The 17,733-nt window shown below is 37.9% G+C and overlaps 1 protein-coding gene across 1 annotated transcript in view; it reads right to left on the reverse strand.

Annotated features, from left to right (window-relative positions):
• Positions 1-17,733, reverse strand: part of LOC141264133 (SCO-spondin-like) — a 521,676-nt gene that overhangs the window by 300,202 nt on the left and 203,741 nt on the right. The window contains exons 33-34 of the mRNA XM_073676443.1: positions 2,208-2,675; positions 39-197 (exon numbers count right to left, since the gene is read on the reverse strand). Of these exons, the coding sequence (XP_073532544.1) occupies positions 39-197; positions 2,208-2,675 (627 nt within the window). The remainder of the gene's footprint in view (positions 1-38; positions 198-2,207; positions 2,676-17,733) is intronic.

The raw sequence follows: 17,733 nt of genomic DNA on the forward strand, positions 1-17,733 counted from the left end.
GCAGGAGAAATGCTTTGAATAGAGGGAAGGTCACCCACCACAATGCTGCTCATCGGAGCCATCACCGCAGTTGTCTCGTCCATCACACACCTCAGATCCATTGATGCAACCGAACACGGCACAGGCAAACTGACCGAAACTACATAGAGTCCTGGTGGCTTCAGAGGACAGGTCCACAAGTAAAGTACTGGTGGTCCCTGCAATAAACATATGGACCAGTGATATAACAGTAGCTGGTCTATGGTGGAGGCTTTGTGAGGAGACAGGGCCACCAGTTACATCTTCTCCAGCATGTAAGGCACCAGAACATACATATCTAGAAAGGCTGAGGAGCATCTTCCTAATCCTGTATCTGACCGGAAGCTTTATCATGTCCTATACCGCAGTCACTCTTCAGCTGCTATCTCTCAGGCTTTACCCCTCGCAGCCGTCGATGCTGAGCACGCTCCCTAGTACAATGCTGAACAAGTCTGACGGGCAGCAGCTTTAGATGTGACTGGAGTATTAGAACATCAGTGCATCAAAAAATCCCATAAAGAACAGAGACAAAATGTAGGAGAGAAGCTCCATGGTCTGAGGGCATGTCACCCACTGATCTGGGAAGGATGGCCTCCCCATGCTCCTATGGATTGGACACTTTCCCCCGATCCAGTGGATTAGACATTTTTCTCGACCCTGTAGATTAAATGTGTCCCCCAGTTCTGTGGATGAGACCTTTCCCACAATCCTCTACATTAGATATCCCCCCCCCTCTTTTATGGATTGGATATTTTCCCCGCTCCTATGGTTTGGATGTTTTCACTGCTACTGTAGATTGGACGCTTCCTCCACTCCTGTAGATTGGACGCTTCCTCCACTCCTGTAGATTGGACGCTTCCTCCACTCCTGTAGATTGGACGCTTCCTCCACTCCTGTAGATTAGACGTTTCCCTCGCTCCTATGAATTTGACACTTCTCCCACAGGTTCTATGGATTGGATGTTCTCCCCGCTCCTATGAGGACATTTCCCGCACTCTTATGGACTGGATGTTCTCCCAGCTCCTATGGATTGGATGTTCTCCCCGTCCTATGGATTGGATGTTACCCCGCTCCTATGGATTGGATGTTACCCCGCTCCTATGGATTGGACATTTTCCCCGCTCATATGAGGACATTTCCCGCACTCTTATGGATTGGATGTTCTCCCCGTCCTATGGATTGGATGTTATCCCGCTCCTATGGATTGGATGTTACCCCGCTCCTATGGATTGGATGTTCTCCCAGCCCCTATGGATTGGATGTTCTCCCAGCCCCTATGGATTGGATGTTACCCCGCTCCTATGGATTGGATGTTACCCCGCTCCTATGGATTGGATGTTCTCCCCGCTCCTATGGATTGGACATTTTCCCCGCTCATATGAGGACATTTCCCGCACTCCTATGGATTGGACACTTCTCCAGATGCTCCTGTAGAATGGAGACATTCCCTCGCTTGAATGTATTATATATTTCACAGCTCCTGTGGATTGGACACTTTCTGGGTCCTAAGGATTTTGTAAGTTCCACCTAAACATTCAGGCTTTGCACAGTTGTCATACAGTCTAGATACTCTAGAACAATAACCTAGAGCATAACTTTATACAAACCTTCATATGTATGCATGATATGATGTCCTTCACGATCCCCTGGTCTATTGTGCCCCTCCTCTGTGCTCCCTTCTCGTGGAACCTCGATGGGCTCCTTCCAAACAACCAATGTACCAGAACCAGGCTTCAAGCTAGAATGATGTCCATCCGGTACAACAAAGACATCGGGCCTCAGACCTACGTCCCCCGGGACCGTAAAGGCCGTTCTCAGGGTAGGGGTAAGGGTACTCTGGGTCGCCACTTCGGTAAATGGCATGGGGGAGGTGGTTGGACCTGACAGGTCATATAGAGAGGACCAGGTATGACTTGGGATCTTGGCTGGAGGTTCTTTTGTGATTGGACCGTCGAGCCTACCCTGCATTTGTCCTGGAAAACTCTCCACTGATGGACCCGTGTGGTCAGTCCGTACCCCGAATGGAGATGTAAAGCTCTCACCACCAGGTGATGTGGTGTGATGTAAAACATCTTCACCTGGTCCAGGAGTTTTCGTGAGAGAAGGCCTCATTCCGGTCACTCCTGGTTTTATACCCCTCTGAGGGGAACTTTCATCTACATTGGTGTCCAATGTCCATGTGTCCTTACCAGCAGATGGTGTGGCCAGCCCAGGTATGCCGGTCTGATATTCATCGGGGTGAAGGCCAGGACCTCCGGATATACCCCATCTTGTATACGTGACTGCAGCCATCAGTGGAGCACTTCTTGATGTATCTGTAGTCACTGGTGGTGGAGGAACAGTCCCGACAGGTCCTAAAGAAACAGGCGACCCCAGGGAAGGTGTTGGGCTCCTGGAGGCAGTCTCCACTGTCTGCTCAGGTCTTTCTGGGACTCTGACTCCAGATTTTCCACTGACAGGATTCTCTTCCTGATGGTCGGGTGGAGAGGTAGCTGCTGTCGTCTGCTGACCGGAGTTTACACTAAATATACCTGGACTTCCAGTCGGCTGCGAATGGTGATGAATTCCAGGTTCTCCGATATATCCTGGGAGTAGAGTGCCAGGTGGCTGCTGACTCCAGGGAGGAGGGGAGAGGTGCTCAGGGGCAGTGGGTAATTCTGTGGAAGAAGAGGACATGAGAGCATGGGGGTCCGGAGTCTACGGTAGAATCTCCAATATACGCCACACCTCTATAACATCACTATGAGGCAGGAAATAACATTCTGAAGAAGGGCAGGCATTAGGGGTCAGCGACATGAGCTACCCTGACTGAAAGGGCGCCACAGAACACCTGGCCTACCATCAATCCTATTATTTCTATGTAGACATTGTACAGTGCTATCACTACATCATTATATATGGTCACTGTATGGTGGTATTATTATATAGACATTGCATAGTGCTATCACTACATCATTATATATGGTCACTGTATGGTGGTAATATTATATAGACATTGTATAGTGCTATCACGACATCATTATATATGGTCACTGTATGGTGGTATTATTATATAGACATTGTATAGTGCTATCACTACATCATTATATATGGTCACTGTATGGTGGTATTATTATATAGACATTGTATAGTGTGAACACTAGATCACTATATCTGGTCACTGTATGGTGGTATTATTATATAGACATTGTATAGTGTTATCACTAGATCACTATGTCTAGTCACTGTATGGTGGTATTATTATATAGACATTGTATAGTGCTATCACTAGATCACTATGTCTGGTCACTGTATGGTGGTATTATTATATAGACATTGTATAGTGTGAACACTAGATCACTATATCTGGTCACTGTATGGTGGTATTATTATATAGACATTGTACAGTGCTATCACTAGATCACTATGTCTGGTCACTGTATGGTGGTATTATTATATAGACATTGTATAGTGTTATCACTAGATCACTATGTCTGGTCACTGTATGGTGGTATTATTATATAGACATTGTATAGTGCTATCACTAGATCACTATGTCTGGTCACTGTATGGTGGTATTATTATATAGACATTGTATAGTGCTATCACTAGATCACTATGTCTGGTCACTGCATGGTGGTATTATTATATAGACATTGTATAGTGCTATCACTAGATCACTATGTCTGGTCACTGTATGGTGGTATTATTATATAGACATTGTATAGTGTGATCACTAGATCACTATGTCTGGTCACTGTATGGCGGTATTATTATATAGACATTGTATAGTGCTATCACTAGATCACTATGTCTGGTCACTGTATGGCGGTATTATTATATAGACATTGTAAAGTGCTATCACTAGATCACTATGTCTGGTCACTGTATGGCGGTATTATTATATAGACATTGTATAGTGCCATCACTAGATCACTATGTCTGGTCACTGTATGGTGGTATTATTATATAGACATTGTATAGTGTGATCACTAGATCACTATGTCTGGTCACTGTATGGCGGCATTATTATATAGACATTTTATAGTGCTATCACTAGATCACTATGTCTGGTCACTGTATGGTGGTATTATTATATAGACATTGTATAGCGCTATCACTAGATCACTATGTCTGGTCACTGTATGGCGGCATTATTATATAGACATTGTATAGTGCTATCACTAGATCACTATATCTGGTCACTGTATGGTGGTATTATTATATAGACATTGTATAGCACTATCACTAGATCACTATGTCTGGTCACTGTATGGCGGCATTATTATATAGACATTGTATAGTGTGATCACTAGATCACTATATCTGGTCACTGTATGGTGGTATTATTATATAGACATTGTATAGTGCTATCACTAGATCACTATGTCTGGTCACTGTATGGTGGTATTATTATATAGACATTGTATAGCGCTATCACTAGATCACTATGTCTGGTCACTGTATGGCGGCATTATTATATAGACATTGTATAGTGCCATCACTAGATCACTATGTCTGGTCACTGTATGGCGGCATTATTATATAGACATTGTATAGTGTTATCACTAGATCACTATGTCTGGTCACTGTATGGTGGTATTATTATATAGACATTGTATAGTGCTATCACTAGATCACTATGTCTGGTCACTGTATGGTGGTATTATTATATAGACATTGTATAGCGCTATCACTAGATCACTATATCTGGTCACTGTATGGTGGTATTATTATATAGACATTGTATAGTGTTATCACTAGATCACTATGTCTGGTCACTGTATGGCGGCATTATTATATAGACATTGTATAGTGCTATCACTAGATCACTATATCTGGTCACTGTATGGTGGCATTATTATATAGACATTGTATAGTGCTATCACTAGATCACTATGTCTTGTCACTGTATGACGGCATTATTATATAGATATTGTATAGTGCTATCACTACATCACTATATCTGGTCACTGTATGGCGGTATTATTATATAGACATTGTATAGTGTGATCACTAGATCACTATGTCTGGACACTGTATGGCGGCATTATTATATAAACATTGTATAGTGTTATCACTAGATCACTATGTCTGGTCACTGTATGGCGGCATTATTATATAGACATTGTATAGTGTTATCACTAGATCACTATGTCTGGTCACTGTATGGTGGTATTATTATATAAACATTGTATAGTGTTATCACTAGATCACTATGTCTGGTCACTGTATGGCGGCATTATTATATAGACATTGTATAGTGTTATCACTAGATCACTATGTCTGGTCACTGTATGGCGGCATTATTATATAAACATTGTATAGTGTGATCACTAGATCACTATGTCTGGTCACTGTATGGCGGCATTATTATATAAACATTGTATAGTGTGATCACTAGATCACTATGTCTGGTCACTGTATGGCGGTATTATTATATAGACATTGTATAGTGCTATCACTAGATCACTATGTCTGGTCACTGTATGGCGGCATTATTATATAAACATTGTATAGTGTTATCATTAGATCACTATGTCTGGTCACTGTATGGCGGCATTATTATATAGACATTGTATAGTGTTATCACTAGATCACTATGTCTGGTCACTGTATGGTGGTATTATTATATAGACATTGTATAGTGCTATCACTAGATCACTATATCTGGTCACTGTATGGCGGCATTATTATATAGACATTGTATAGTGTTATCACTAGATCACTATGTCTGGTCACTGTATGGCGGCATTATTATATAGACATTGTATAGTGTTATCACTAGATCACTATGTCTGGTCACTGTATGGCGGCATTATTATATAGACATTGTATAGTGTTATCACTAGATCACTATGTCTGGTCACTGTATGGTGGTATTATTATATAGACATTGTATAGCGCTATCACTAGATCACTATATCTGGTCACTGTATGGTGGTATTATTATATAGACATTGTATAGTGTGATCACTAGATCACTATGTCTGGTCACTGTATGGTGGTATTATTATATAGACATTGTATAGCGCTATCACTAGATCACTATATCTGGTCACTGTATGGTGGTATTATTATATAGACATTGTATAGTGTTATCACTAGATCACTATATCTGGTCACTGTATGGTGGTATTATTATATAGACATTGTATAGTGTGATCACTAGATCACTATGTCTGGTCACTGTATGGTGGTATTATTATATAGACATTGTATAGTGTTATCACTAGATCACTATATCTGGTCACTGTATGGTGGTATTATTATATAGACATTGTATAGTGTGATCACTAGATCACTATGTCTGGTCACTGTATGGCGGTATTATTATATAGACATTGTATAGCGCTATCACTAGATCACTATATCTGGTCACTGTATGGTGGTATTATTATATAGACATTGTATAGCGCTATCACTAGATCACTATATCTGGTCACTGTATGGTGGTATTATTATATAGACATTGTATAGTGTGATCACTAGATCACTATGTCTGGTCACTGTATGGTGGTATTATTATATAGACATTGTATAGCGCTATCACTAGATCACTATATCTGGTCACTGTATGGTGGTATTATTATATAGACATTGTATAGTGTGATCACTAGATCACTATGTCTGGTCACTGTATGGTGGTATTATTATATAGACATTGTATAGCGCTATCACTAGATCACTATATCTGGTCACTGTATGGCGGCATTATTATATAGACATTGTATAGTGCTATCACTAGATCACTATATCTGGTCACTGTATGGCGGCATTATTATATAAACATTGTATAGTGTTATCACTAGATCACTATGTCTGGTCACTGTATGGCGGCATTATTATATAGACATTGTATAGTGTTATCACTAGATCACTATGTCTGGTCACTGTATGGCGGCAATATTATATAGACATTGTATAGTGTTATCACTAGATCACTATGTCTGGTCACTGTATGGTGGTATTATTATATAGACATTGTATAGCGCTATCACTAGATCACTATATCTGGTCACTGTATGGTGGTATTATTATATAGACATTGTATAGTGTGATCACTAGATCACTATGTCTGGTCACTGTATGGTGGTATTATTATATAGACATTGTATAGCGCTATCACTAGATCACTATATCTGGTCACTGTATGGTGGTATTATTATATAGACATTGTATAGTGTTATCACTAGATCACTATGTCTGGTCACTGTATGGCGGCATTATTATATAGACATTGTATAGTGCTATCACTAGATCACTATATCTGGTCACTGTATCGTGGCATTATTATATAGACATTGTATAGTGCTATCACTAGATCACTATGTCTTGTCACTGTATGACGGCATTATTATATAGATATTGTATAGTGCTATCACTACATCACTATGTCTGGTCACTGTATGGTGGTATTATTATATAGACATTGTATAGTGCTATCACTAGATCACTATGTCTGGTCACTGTATGGCGGCATTATTATATAAACATTGTATAGTGTTATCACTAGATCACTATGTCTGGTCACTGTATGGCGGCATTATTATATAGACATTGTATAGTGTGATCACTAGATCACTATGTCTGGTCACTGTATGGTGGTATTATTATATAGACATTGTATAGTGTGATCACTAGATCACTATGTCTGGTCACTGTATGGTGGTATTATTATATAGACATTGTATAGCGCTATCATTAGATCACTATATCTGGTCACTGTATGGCGGCATTATTACATAGACATTGTATAGTGCCATCACTAGATCACTATGTCTGGTCACTGTATGGTGGTATTATTATATAGACATTGTATAGTGTTATCACTACATCTGGTCACTGTATGGCGGCATTACTATATAGACATTGTATAGTGCCATCACTAGATCACTATGTCTAGTCACTGTATGGTGGTATTATTATATAGACATTGTATAGTGTTATCACTAGATCACTATGTCTGGTCACTGTATGGTGGTATTATTATATAGACATTGTATAGTGCTATCACTAGATCACTATGTCTGGTCACTGTATGGTGGTATTATTATATAGACATTGTATAGTGCTATCACTAGATCACTATGTCTGGTCACTGTATGGTGGTATTATTATATAGACATTGTATAGTGTTATCACTAGATCACTATGTCTGGTCACTGTATGGTGGTATTATTATATAGACATTGTATAGCGCTATCACTAGATCACTATATCTGGTCACTGTATGGCGGCATTATTATATAGACATTGTATAGTGCCATCACTAGATCACTATGTCTGGTCACTGTATGGTGGTATTATTATATAGACATTGTATAGTGCTATCACTAGATCACTATGTCTGGTCACTGTATGGTGGTATTATTATATAGACATTGTATAGTGCTATCACTAGATCACTATGTCTGCTCACTGTATGGCTTCATTATTTTATAGACATTGTATAGCGCTATCACTAGATCACTATGTCTGGTCACTGTATGGCGGCATTATTATATAGACATTGTATAGCGCTATCACTAGATCACTATGTCTGGTCACTGTATGGTGGTATTATTATATAAACATTGTATAGTGCTATCACTAGATCACTATGTCTGGTCACTGTATGGCGGTATTATTATATAGACATTGTATAGTGCTATCACTAGATCACTATGTCTGGTCACTGTATGGCGGTATTATTATATAGACATTGTATAGTGCTATCACTAGATCACTATGTCTGGTCACTGTATGGCGGCATTATTATATAGACATTGTATAGTGTGAACACTAGATCACTATGTCTGGTCACTGTATGGCGGTATTATTATACAGACATTGTATAGCGCTATCACTAGATCACTATGTCTGGTCACTGTATGGTGGTATTATTATATAGACATTGTATAGCGCTATCACTAGATCACTATGTCTGGTCACTGTATGGCGGTATTATTATATAGACATTGTATAGCGCTATCACTAGATCACTATGTCTGGTCACTGTATGGCGGTATTATTATATAGACATTGTATAGCGCTATCACTAGATCACTATGTCTGGTCACTGTATGGTGGTATTATTATATAGACATTGTATAGTGCTATCACTAGATCACTATGTCTGGTCACTGTATGGCGGTATTATTATACAGACATTGTATAGTGCTATCACTAGATCACTATGTCTGGTCACTGTATGGTGGTATTATTATATAGACATTGTATAGCGCTATCACTAGATCACTATGTCTGGTCACTGTATGGTGGTATTATTATATAGACATTGTATAGCGCTATCAATAGATCACTATGTCTGGTCACTGTATGGTGGTATTATTATATAGACATTGTATAGTGCTATCACTAGATCACTATGTCTGGTCACTGTATGGCGGCATTATTATATAGACATTGTATAGTGTGAACACTAGATCACTATGTCTGGTCACTGTATGGCGGTATTATTATATAGACATTGTATAGCGCTATCACTAGATCACTATGTCTGGTCACTGTATGGTGGTATTATTATATAGACATTGTATAGCGCTATCACTAGATCACTATGTCTGGTCACTGTATGGTGGTATTATTATATAGACATTGTATAGTGCTATCACTAGATCACTATGTCTGGTCACTGTATGGCGGTATTATTATATAGACATTGTATAGTGCTATCACTAGATCACTATGTCTGGTCACTGTATGGCGGCATTATTATATAGACATTGTATAGTGTGAACACTAGATCACTATGTCTGGTCACTGTATGGCGGTATTATTATATAGACATTGTATAGCGCTATCACTAGATCACTATGTCTGGTCACTGTATGGTGGTATTATTATATAGACATTGTATAGCGCTATCACTAGATCACTATGTCTGGTCACTGTATGGCGGTATTATTATATAGACATTGTATAGCGCTATCACTAGATCACTATGTCTGGTCACTGTATGGCGGTATTATTATATAGACATTGTATAGCGCTATCACTAGATCACTATGTCTGGTCACTGTATGGTGGTATTATTATATAGACATTGTATAGCGCTATCACTAGATCACTATGTCTGGTCACTGTATGGCGGTATTATTATATAGACATTGTATAGCGCTATCACTAGATCACTATGTCTGGTCACTGTATGGCGGTATTATTATATAGACATTGTATAGCGCTAACACTAGATCACTATGTCTGGTCACTGTATGGTGGTATTATTATATAAACATTGCATAGCGCTATCACTAGATCACTATGTCTAGTCACTGTATGGCGGTATTATTATATAGACATTGTATAGCGCTATCACTAGATCACTATGTCTGGTCACTGTATGGTGGTATTATTATATAGACATTGTATAGTGCTATCACTAGATCACTATGTCTGGTCACTGTATGGCGGTATTATTATATAGACATTGTATATTGCCATCACTAGATCACTATGTCTGGTCACTGTATGGCGGCATTATTATATAGACATTGTATAGTGTGATCACTAGATCACTATGTCTGGTCACTGTATGGCGGTATTATTATATATACATTGTATAGTGCTATCACTAGATCACTATGTCTGGTCACTGTATGGTGGTATTATTATATAGACATTGTATAGTGCTATCACTAGATCACTATGTCTGGTCACTGTATGGCGGTATTATTATATAGACATTGTATAGTGCTATCACTAGATCACTATGTCTGGTCACTGTATGGCGGTATTATTATATAGACATTGTATAGCGCTATCACTAGATCACTATGTCTGGTCACTGTATGGCTTCATTATTATATAGACATTGTATAGTGCTATCACTAGATCACTATGTCTGGTCACTGTATGGCGGTATTATTATATAGACATTGTATATTGCCATCACTAGATCACTATGTCTGGTCACTGTATGGTGGTATTATTATATAGACATTGTATAGCGCTATCACTAGATCACTATGTCTGGTCACTGTACGGCGGAATTATTATATAGACATTGTATAGTGTTATCACTAGATCACTATGTCTGGTCACTGTATGGTGGCATTATTATATAGACATTGTATAGCGCTATCACTAGATCACTATGTCTGGTCACTGTATGGCGGCATTATTATATAGACATTGTATAGTGTGAACACTAGATCACTATATCTGGTCACTGTATGATGGTATTACTATATAGACATTGTATAGCGCTATCACTAGATCACTATGTCTGGTCACTGTATGTCGGTATTATTATATAGCCATTGTATATTGCCATCACTAGATCACTATGTCTGGTCACTGTATGGTGGTATTATTATATAGACATTGTATAGCGCTATCACTAGATCACTATGTCTGGTCACTGTATGGCGGCATTATTATATAGACATTGTATAGTGTGATCACTAGATCACTATGTCTGGTCACTGTATGGTGGCATTATTATATAGACATTGTATAGTGTGATCACTAGATCACTATGTCTGGTCACTGTATGGTGGCATTATTATATAGACATTGTATAGTGCTATCACTAGATCACTATGTCTGGTCACTGTATGGCGGTATTATTATATAGACATTGTATAGTGCTATCACTAGATCACTATGTCTGGTCACTGTATGGTGGCATTATTATATAGACATTGTATAGCGCTATCACTAGATCACTATGTCTGGTCACTGTATGGTGGTATTATTATATAGACATTGTATAGTGTGAACACTAGATCACTATATCTGGTCACTGTATGATGGTATTATTATATAGACATTGTATAGCGTTATCACTAGGTCACTATATCTTGTCACTGTATGGTGGTATTATTATATAGACATTGTATATTGCCATCACTAGATCACTATGTCTGGTCACTGTATGGCGGCATTAATATATAGACATTGTATAGTGTGATCACTAGATCACTATATGTGGTCACTGTATGGTGGCATTATTATATAGACATTGTATAGTGTGATCACTAGATCACTATGTCTGGTCACTGTATGGTGGCATTATTATATAGACATTGTATAGTGTGATCACTAGATCACTATGTCTGGTCACTGTATGGTGGTATTATTATATAGACATTGTATAGTGCTATCACTAGATCACTATGTCTGGTCACTGTATGGCGGCATTATTATATAGACATTGTATAGTGCTATCACTAGATCACTATGTCTGGTCACTGTATGGCGGTATTATTATATAGACATTGCATAGTGCTATCACTAGATCACTATGTCTGGTCACTGTATGGCGGTATTATTATATAGACATTGTATAGCGCTATCACTAGATCACTATGTCTGGTCACTGTATGGTGGTATTATTATATAAACATTGTATAGTGCTATCACTAGATCACTATGTCTGGTCACTGTATGGCGGTATTATTATATAGACATTGTATAGTGCTATCACTAGATCACTATGTCTGGTCACTGTATGGTGGTATTATTATATAGACATTGTATAGCGCTATCACTAGATCACTGTGTCTGGTCACTGTATGGTGGTATTATTATATAAACATTGTATAGTGCTATCACTAGATCACTATGTCTGGTCACTGTATGGCGGTATTATTATATAGACATTGTATAGTGCTATCACTAGATCACTATGTCTGGTCACTGTATGGCGGTATTATTATATAGACATTGTATAGTGCTATCACTAGATCACTATGTCTGGTCACTGTATGATGGTATTATTATATAGACACTGTATAGCGCTATCACTAGATCACTATGTCTGGTCACTGTATGGCGGTATTATTATATAGACATTGTATAGTGCTATCACTAGATCACTATGTCTGGTCATTGTATGGCGGTATTATTATATAGACATTGTATAGCGCTATCAATAGATCACTATGTCTGGTCACTGTATGGTGGTATTATTATATAGACATTGTATAGCGCTATCACTAGATCACTATGTCTGGTCACTGTATGGCGGTATTATTATATAGACATTGTATAGCGCTATCAATAGATCACTATATCTGGTCACTGTATGGTGGTATTATTATATAGACACTGTATAGCGCTATCACTAGATCACTATGTCTGGTCACTGTATGGCGGTATCATTATATAGACATTGTATAGTGCTATCACTAGATCACTATGTCTGGTCACTGTATGGCGGTATTATTATATAGACATTGTATAGCGCTATCAATAGATCACTATGTCTGGTCACTGTATGGTGGTATTATATAGACATTGTATAGTGCTATCACTAGATCACTATGTCTGGTCACTGTATGGCTTCATTATTATATAGACATTGTATAGCGCTATCACTAGATCACTATGTCTGGTCACTGTATGGTGGTATTATTATATAAACATTGTATAGTGCTATCACTAGATCACTATGTCTGGTCACTGTATGGTGGTATTATTATATAGACATTGTATAGCGCTATCACTAGATCACTATGTCTGGTCACTGTATGATGGTATTATTATATAGACATTGTATAGCGCTATCACTAGATCACTATGTCTGGTCACTGTATGGCGGTATTATTATATAGACATTGTATAGTGCTATCACTAGATCACTATGTCTGGTCACTGTATGGCGGTATTATTATATAGACATTGTATATTGCCATCACTAGATCACTATGTCTGGTCACTGTATGGTGGTATTATTATATAGACATTGTATATTGCTATCACTAGATCACTATGTCTGGTCACTGTATGGCGGCATTATTATATAGACATTATATAGTGTGATCACTAGATCACTATGTCTGGTCACTGTATGGCGGCATTATTATATAGACATTGTATAGTGCTATCACTAGATCACTATGTCTGGTCACTGTATGGTGGTATTATTATATAGACATTGTATAGTGCTATCACTAGGTCACTATGTCTGGTCACTGTATGGTGGCATTATTATATAGACATTGTATAGTGCTATCACTAGGTCACTATGTCTGGTCACTGTATGGCGGTATTATTATTTAGACATTGTATAGTGCTATCACTAGATCACTATGTCTGGTCACTGTATGGCGGTATTATTATATAGACATTGTATATTGCCATCACTAGATCACTATGTCTGGTCACTGTATGGTGGTATTATTATATAGACATTGTATAGTGCTATCACTAGATCACTATGTCTGGTCACTGTATGGTGGTATTATTATATAGACATTGTATAGTGTGATCACTAGATCACTATGTCTGGTCACTGTATGGTGGCATTATTATATAGACATTGTATAGTGTGATCACTAGATCACTATGTCTGGTCACTGTATGGTGGCATTATTATATAGACATTGTATAGTGCTATCACTAGATCACTATGTCTGGTCACTGTATGGCGGCATTATTATATAGACATTGTATAGTGTGATCACTAGATCACTATGTCTGGTCACTGTATGGTGGCATTACTATTTAGACATTGTATAGTGCTATCACTAGATCACTATGTCTGGTCACTGTATGGCGGCATTATTTAGACATTGTATAGTGCTATCACTAGATCACTATGTCTGGTCACTGTATGGCGGCATTATTATATAGACATTGTATAGTGCTATCACTAGATCACTATGTCTGGTCACTGTATGGTGGTATTATTATATAGACATTGTATAGTGCTATCACTAGATCACTATGTCTAGTCACTGTATGGCGGTATTATTATATAGACATTGTATAGTGCTGTCACTAGATCACTATGTCTGGTCACTGTATGGCGGTATTATTATATAGACATTGTATAGTGTTATCACTAGATCACAATGTCTGGTCACTGTATGGTGGTATTATTATATAGACATTGTATAGTGCTATCACTAGATCACTATGTCTGGTCACTGTATGGCGGCATTATTATATAGACATTGTATAGTGCTATCACTAGATCACTAAGTCTGGTCACTGTATGGCGGCATTATTATATAGACATTGTATAGTGCTATCACTAGATCACTATGTCTGGTCACTGTATGGCGGTATTATTATATAGACATTGTATAGCGCTATCACTAGATCACTATGTCTAATCACTGTATGGTGGTATTATTATATAAACATTGTATAGCGCTATCACTAGATCACTATGTCTAGTCACTGTATGGCGGTATTATTATATAGACATTGTATAGCGCTATCACTAGATCACTATGTCTGGTCACTGTATGGTGGTATTATTATATAGACATTGTATAGTGCTATCACTAGATCACTATGTCTGGTCACTGTATGGCGGTATTATATAGACATTGTATATTGCCATCACTAGATCACTATGTCTGGTCACTGTATGGCGGCATTATTATATAGACATTGTATAGTGTGATCACCATGTCTGGTCACTGTATGGTGGCATTATTATATAGACATTGTACAGTGCTATCACTAGGTCACTATGTCTGGTCACTGTATGGCGGTATTATTATTTAGACATTGTATAGTGCTATCACTAGATCACTATGTCTGGTCACTGTATGGCGGTATTATTATATAGACATTGTATATTGCCATCACTAGATCACTATGTCTGGTCACTGTATGGCGGTATTATTATATAGACATTGTATAGTGTGATCACTAGATCACTATGTCTGGTCACTGTATGGTGGCATTATTATATAGACATTGTATAGTGTGATCACTAGATCACTATGTCTGGTCACTGTATGGTGGCATTATTATATAGACATTGTATAGTGCTATCACTAGATCACTATGTCTGGTCACTGTATGGCGGCATTATTATATAGACATTGTATAGTGTGATCACTAGATCACTATGTCTGGTCACTGTATGGAGGCATTATTATATAGACATTGTATAGTGTGATCACTAGATCACTATGTCTGGTCACTGTATGGCGGTATTATTATATAGACATTGTATAGTGCTATCACTAGATCACTATGTCTGGTCACTGTATGGCGGTATTATTATATAGACATTGTATAGTGCTATCACTAGATCATTATGTCTGGTCACTGTATGGCGGCATTATTATTTAGACATTGTATAGTGCTATCACTAGATCACTATGTCTGGTCACTGTATCGCGGCATTATTATTTAGACATTGTATAGTGCTATCACTAGATCACTATGTCTGGTCACTGTATGGCGGCATTATTATTTAGACATTGTATAGTGCTATCACTAGATCACTATGTCTGGTCACTGTATGGCGGCATTATTATATAGACATTGTATAGTGCTATCACTAGATCACTATGTCTGGTCACTGTATGGCGGTATTATTATATAGACATTGTATAGTGCTATCACTAGATCACTATGTCTGGTCACTGTATGGTGGTATTATTATATAGACATTGTATAGTGCTATCACTAGATCACTATGTCTAGTCACTGTATGGCGGTATTATTATATAGACATTGTATAGTGCTGTCACTAGATCACTATGTCTGGTCACTGTATGGCGGTATTATTATATAGACATTGTATAGTCTTATCACTAGATCACTATGTCTGGTCACTGTATGGTGGTATTATTATATAGACATTGTATAGTGCTATCACTAGATCACTATGTCTGGTCACTGTATGGCGGCATTATTATATAGACATTGTATAGTGCTATCACTAGATCACTAAGTCTGGTCACTGTATGGCGGCATTATTATATAGACATTGTATAGTGCTATCACTAGATCACTATGTCTGGTCACTGTATGGCGGTATTATTATATAGACATTGTATAGCGCTATCACTAGATCACTATGTCTAATCACTGTATGGTGGTATTATTATATAAACATTGTATAGCGCTATCACTAGATCACTATGTCTAGTCACTGTATGGCGGTATTATTATATAGACATTGTATAGTGCTATCACTAGATCACTATGTCTGGTCACTGTATGGCGGTATTATTATATAGACATTGTATAGTGCTATCACTAGATCACTATGTCTGGTCACTGTATGGCGGTATTATTATATAGACATTGTATATTGCCATCACTAGATCACTATGTCTGGTCACTGTATGGTGGTATTATTATATAGACATTGTATAGCGCTATCACTAGATCACTATGTCTGGTCACTGTATGGCGGCATTATTATATAGACATTGTATAGTGTGATCACTAGATCACTATGTCTGGTCACTGTATGGTGGCATTATTATATAGACATTGTATAGTGTGATCACTAGATCACTATGTCTGGTCACTGTATGGTGGCATTATTATATAGACATTGTATAGTGCTATCACTAGATCACTATGTCTGGTCACTGTATGGTGGTATTATTATATAGACATTGTATAGCGCTATCACTAGATCACTATGTCTGGTCACTGTATGGTGGTATTATTATATAGACATTGTATAGTGTGAACACTAGATCACTATATCTGGTCACTGTATGATGGTATTATTATATAGACATTGTATAGAGCTATCACTAGATCACTATGTCTGGTCACTGTATGGTGGTATTATTATATAGACATTGTATAGTGCTATCACTAGATCACTATGTCTGGTCACTGTATGGCGGTATTATTATATAGATATTGTATATTGCCATCACTAGATCACTATGTCTGGTCACTGTATGGCGGCATTAATATATAGACATTGTATAGTGTGATCACTAGATCACTATATGTGGTCACTGTATGGTGGCATTATTATATAGACATTGTATAGTGTGATCACTAGATCAC

Source organism: Phyllobates terribilis, unplaced genomic scaffold (genome assembly GCF_046119375.1).
Source record: "Phyllobates terribilis strain yellow unplaced genomic scaffold, ASM4611937v1 Scaffold_4__5_contigs__length_816908805, whole genome shotgun sequence".
Classification (NCBI taxonomy): domain Eukaryota; kingdom Metazoa; phylum Chordata; class Amphibia; order Anura; family Dendrobatidae; genus Phyllobates; species Phyllobates terribilis.